This window comes from Mus musculus, chromosome 11, assembly GCF_000001635.26.
Source record: "Mus musculus strain C57BL/6J chromosome 11, GRCm38.p6 C57BL/6J".
Classification (NCBI taxonomy): Eukaryota; Metazoa; Chordata; class Mammalia; order Rodentia; family Muridae; genus Mus; species Mus musculus.
The window spans coordinates 70,935,982-70,940,381 of record NC_000077.6 but is presented as its reverse complement, the minus strand read 5'-3'; the positions used below and the strand labels follow the sequence as shown (position 1 = coordinate 70,940,381).

At 43.5% G+C, this 4,400-nt stretch overlaps 1 protein-coding gene across 5 annotated transcripts in view; it reads right to left on the bottom strand.

Moving 5' to 3' along the window:
* Nucleotides 1-4,400, bottom strand: part of Rabep1 (rabaptin, RAB GTPase binding effector protein 1) — a 98,382-nt gene that overhangs the window by 2,724 nt on the left and 91,258 nt on the right. For all 5 annotated transcript variants that reach the window (XM_006533750.4, NM_001291143.1, NM_019400.3 and 2 more), the window contains 2 exons: nt 2,760-2,858; nt 386-502 (listed from right to left, as the gene is read on the bottom strand). In XM_006533750.4, the coding sequence (XP_006533813.1) occupies nt 386-502; nt 2,760-2,858 (216 nt within the window). The remainder of the gene's footprint in view (nt 1-385; nt 503-2,759; nt 2,859-4,400) is intronic.

The following is a 4,400-nucleotide window of genomic DNA, read 5'->3' as shown; positions in this document are numbered from 1 at the left end:
CTGGAGAAACAATGAAGAGCTGAGTACGGGGAGATGACGCCCTACCTACCTATGTGCCCTCTACTTGGGCTATTTAGTTGACATGCAGCAGATCAATTCACCAGATACAGCTCTTCGAAGAAAAAAGAAAAAATACTTTAAAAATTCACCAAATTAATCTATATTACAGACTGGTATCCCTCAGCCCCTCCAGTATCACTCAACCTGATGATACGTTGAAGGTAGAAGGGAAAGGAGAAGGGGCCCAAGTCTATAGAAAAGACCAAGTTTCTGGCTTTAGTGATCATGCAAAGATCTGAGGTAGAGATAGAGGCGATCCAAGTCCTCCAGCTACATTGGTGCCCCCTCCCACAGAAGGGCCATGGTGGTTCCCCAAACACCTCACCTGAAGAGTCTGAGAAAGTTTTACAAAATCTCTCTGTACTTGTTCACTGACATCTAATTCTGTCTGCAACCTCTGAGCTTTGTTCTTCTCTTCAAACATGAGCTGTTCAACAGTAGCCTAAAAAATACAAGTTTTAAGTGAAGAGTGATGATTCTCAAGAGCCACTACACTGCTCTGCTACCTTTCTTAGGAGCTTTGATCACTCACTATATGGAAGTTCTAAGTTTTTTCTTTATTTTTTGTACTAAGGACTGAAACCAGGACCATAGCTTTGTGGTAGGCAAGCACTCTACACTACCAAGCATATCCCCAACTCTTTCTACTACTAGAGCAGAGACCTGAATGATACCTCCATATTCCATTAATCTTTAACCTTATTTTTCTACTGATGTTGGTGGAAAGGTGCATGCTAGAACATACAAGTGGCAGCCACAGGACAAGTTGTAGGAGTCAACTCTCCTACCACATGGACCCTAGAGATTGAACTTGGCAGCAAGCATGTCTAGCTCACTGGTTCCCATCTTTGTTTTTTGTTTGTTTGTTTGTTTGTGTTTTTAAGGCAGGGTCTCCCATAGCCCAAACAAGCCCTGAACTTACTCTATTGTAGCTAAGATGACCTTGATTTTCTGCCCCACCTGCTTCCCTTCTAGGATTACAGCTTGTGCCAGCACACAGAGCTGGACATCAAACCCCTGAGACAGCTACATGCTAGGTGAACACTCTACTAGCTCAGCTTGATCCCCACTCCCATCATCTTTTATATCTATTGTGTGTGGAGAGGGAAGCACTCACAGGGGGTCATCAGGAGGACAACCATAGGGGGTTGGTTCTCTCCTTCCATTATGTGAGCCCCACAGATCAAGCTCCAGTAAGCAAGCTTGGCAGTAAGCACCCTTTACCTGCCGATCCATACCCCCCACCCATTTGGGTGGGTTACCTGCTCTAAGTATGAAAGCCAAGATAAGAAATGTATTTAAAGTACTCTGTCCTTGAGCCCAAGATAACATCTGTCACATCAACACAATGTTTAAATAGGAATTTCCTTTGACATTAATTAACACCCCAGTAATATGGGCCAAGCAGCCACAGCTATCTCCAGCCTTCCTACTGAAAATTATAGGAAGCTTTTTCTAAAAACAAGAATCTACTGACTACCACTAACTCAACTCATTAAGATCATGTCTAGGCAATGTCCCCCATAGTCATTCACATGTTTTATTCTATCCAGACTCATCAAGATAATCTGTAAGTCTGCTTCAATGCAATCTTATCATTTGATACAGGGGTGGAATGGGGTAGTGCTTTCAAAGCATCCCCTGTTCCTTCAATCCCGGGGATCGAACCTAGGGCCTCATGCACGCTATGCATGCAGTCTACCACTGAACTATATATCCCAGCCCCCACCCCACCTTTTCAAATAAAATTTTGTTTTTACTTTTTGAGACAGGGTTCAACTAAGTTGCCAAAGCTGGTGTTAAGCTACCTGATAGTCTCTTCAAGACCTTTGAACTAGCACTCTTCCTGCCTTGGCCTCTAGTAACAGGAACGGCAGGCAGGCCTGCATCACCCAGCACAACTCAGCAATATTTCCAACAGCACTGTCCAAGTTAGGTTCAATCCTATGTTATTGTGTATGTATAAGTGATTATTTGCATATGTGTGTGTGCACAATGTGTGTGACTGAAAAGTATGCCAAATCTGGAACTGGAGTTACATATGCATGCTAGAAACTAAACACAAGCTCAGTGCTTGTAACTACTGAGCTATCTCTATAGCTCTGGGCTGAAATTTCTAATCAACTACTAATTGAAACCATTAAAGCCTAGGACCCAAGCCTGCAAAATTGGCAGAGGGAAGACTTAACCCAACTCTAGGTACATTAAATCCATTTTCTTTTTACAAGTTGTTAGTAAAACCAGCGTTCAGAATATAAATACAAACAGCAAAGTTTTGGGTTTTTTCTGAATAGATATGCTGAATTCCTGCATTCTTTTTTTTTTTTAATTTTTAAAAAATATGGTATTTTGAATATACATAGGTCTGTGTACAATATACCTACAATGCCCATGGAGGCCAGAAGGCACAGGATCTCCCTGTGACTAGAGCTAAAAATAAAAAGATGGTTGTAATACAACATGTTTATGCGAGGAACTGAACCCAAGTCCTCCAAGAGTGAGCAGTGACCTTAACCATTCAGCCAGCTCTCTAGCCCCCTTGTTTATTCGCTTGAGAAGCTCTCACTACATAGACCAGGCTGGCCTTGAACTCACAAAGATCTATCTGCCTCTGCCTCACCAGTGCTGGCATTAACTAGGTGTATGCTGCCACGCCTCAGCCTCATTTTGTAAACTAAACGACCTACAAACATAATTACCTTAGCAGCAGTTTCTTTCTTTAACTGTTCCTCTAAATTAACTTTCATTTCTTGGAGACTCTCAAGTTGTTGCGACTTCTCTCTTAATGTAGATTCCAACTGTGAAATCAAAAGGGAAAACTGAAACTCATAGCAAAGTTGAAGGCCACACAGCACTATCTAGAGGGATCTGTAACCCAGAGTACCCTGCCCAAAGTCAAGCTTGCTCTTGGCCTTGCCTGGAATGTTCTTCTCAAGCTTCAGAATGTAGACTTTTCTTGTCCTCCCAGACCTGGCCGTTACCTATATCTCAGGTACCTACCATAATCTAATTCTAAGGCCTGAAACTGAGAAGTCAGGACAAGCAGACATGGAAATAATGAATGCACATCGACATAAAGGCAGCAGCATTTAATTGAGGGAGAAGCACTGGACAATCCTTTCTAGAAGACATGATGACTGACGTGCTTTTACTACTGTGGACTGAACCCAGGGTCCTGGGCTAGCAAGCATTCACCCGTCACGATCTCCACTCCCTACTCCTGTGAAAACACTGTTTTGCTTTTCGTTCAAGCAGGTTCTGAACTGGTTTTGAGCTCGATGGCCTAAGCAGGCCTTGAACCTGTGGTTCTCCTGTCTCTTTCTTTGTAGCACCAGCATGAATTAACATTTTCTCAGGGGAAGGAAAGGGTGACAAGGTAAAGAAAGCAAAGAGATGTTCCAAACAAAAACAGAATGTCTGCCCTGCCCGAGGACAGTGACTACCTGCAGCAGTTTGGGGCTGTGGAGTCTTGAGAAGCCTGAGGTGAGAGATCTCTGCACTAAGACCATAGACTTGTCCTCCTAGTTGAAGTGCTGAAGACATCAAAAAGATTGAGACAGCCTGGCTTCAATACAGAAATGAGCTGGAGCATGCTCCGCTTCTTAGGCTTCTTAGGAAGCAAGTCAAGATGTGAGAACAGGCCAATGAGAAGTGACATCTCAGAGCTGGGGTGCAGCACAATGAGACAGTACAGTACTTGCCTAGCACACACATGAATTCAATTCCCAAAACCACCAAAACAAAGTAAAAAGTGAAGTCTGAATGCAGACTGACAGTACCAGTGCTGGGTAGAGTATGGTGTATCTGAGCCTGGCATTTTCTTTTCAGTGCTAGGAAAGCACTCTTTCACTGAGCTACACCTTCCAGGCCGAGTGTGGGTCATCTTTGTAGTGTGATCTAAAGAGAGCTCTACAAAGTAGAGGGGAGACCTAGGCTGCCTATGGCAGAAAAGTGCCTGGGAGGTCAGGTGGAAAGCAGCACTCTTTCAAGAACCTTGGAAAACTAATGATTTCCTAGAGAAGTATAGTGCGAGGAGAAACTCTGTTGTTTTGATTTCATTTGGAAAGGCAGTCTTCCTATGTGCTCAGGCTGGCCCCAGACTTGAATACTCAGCTCCTTGAGTGCTAGGATTACAGATGGGTCACCACACCCGTCTCACTTCTTCCCTCTTAAAGGGAAAGAGCTGGGCAACTTTTTACACAGTGAAACAAAAGATCAATCAAGAGGTGTCAAAAGCCAGAGAACACTGAGATGGGGCCAGTCAAGGCACTGCCAATGTTACACCATGGAGAGAGACAGACCATTTTATCTCAAAGACAAGACTGATAATAAAGCAGGAG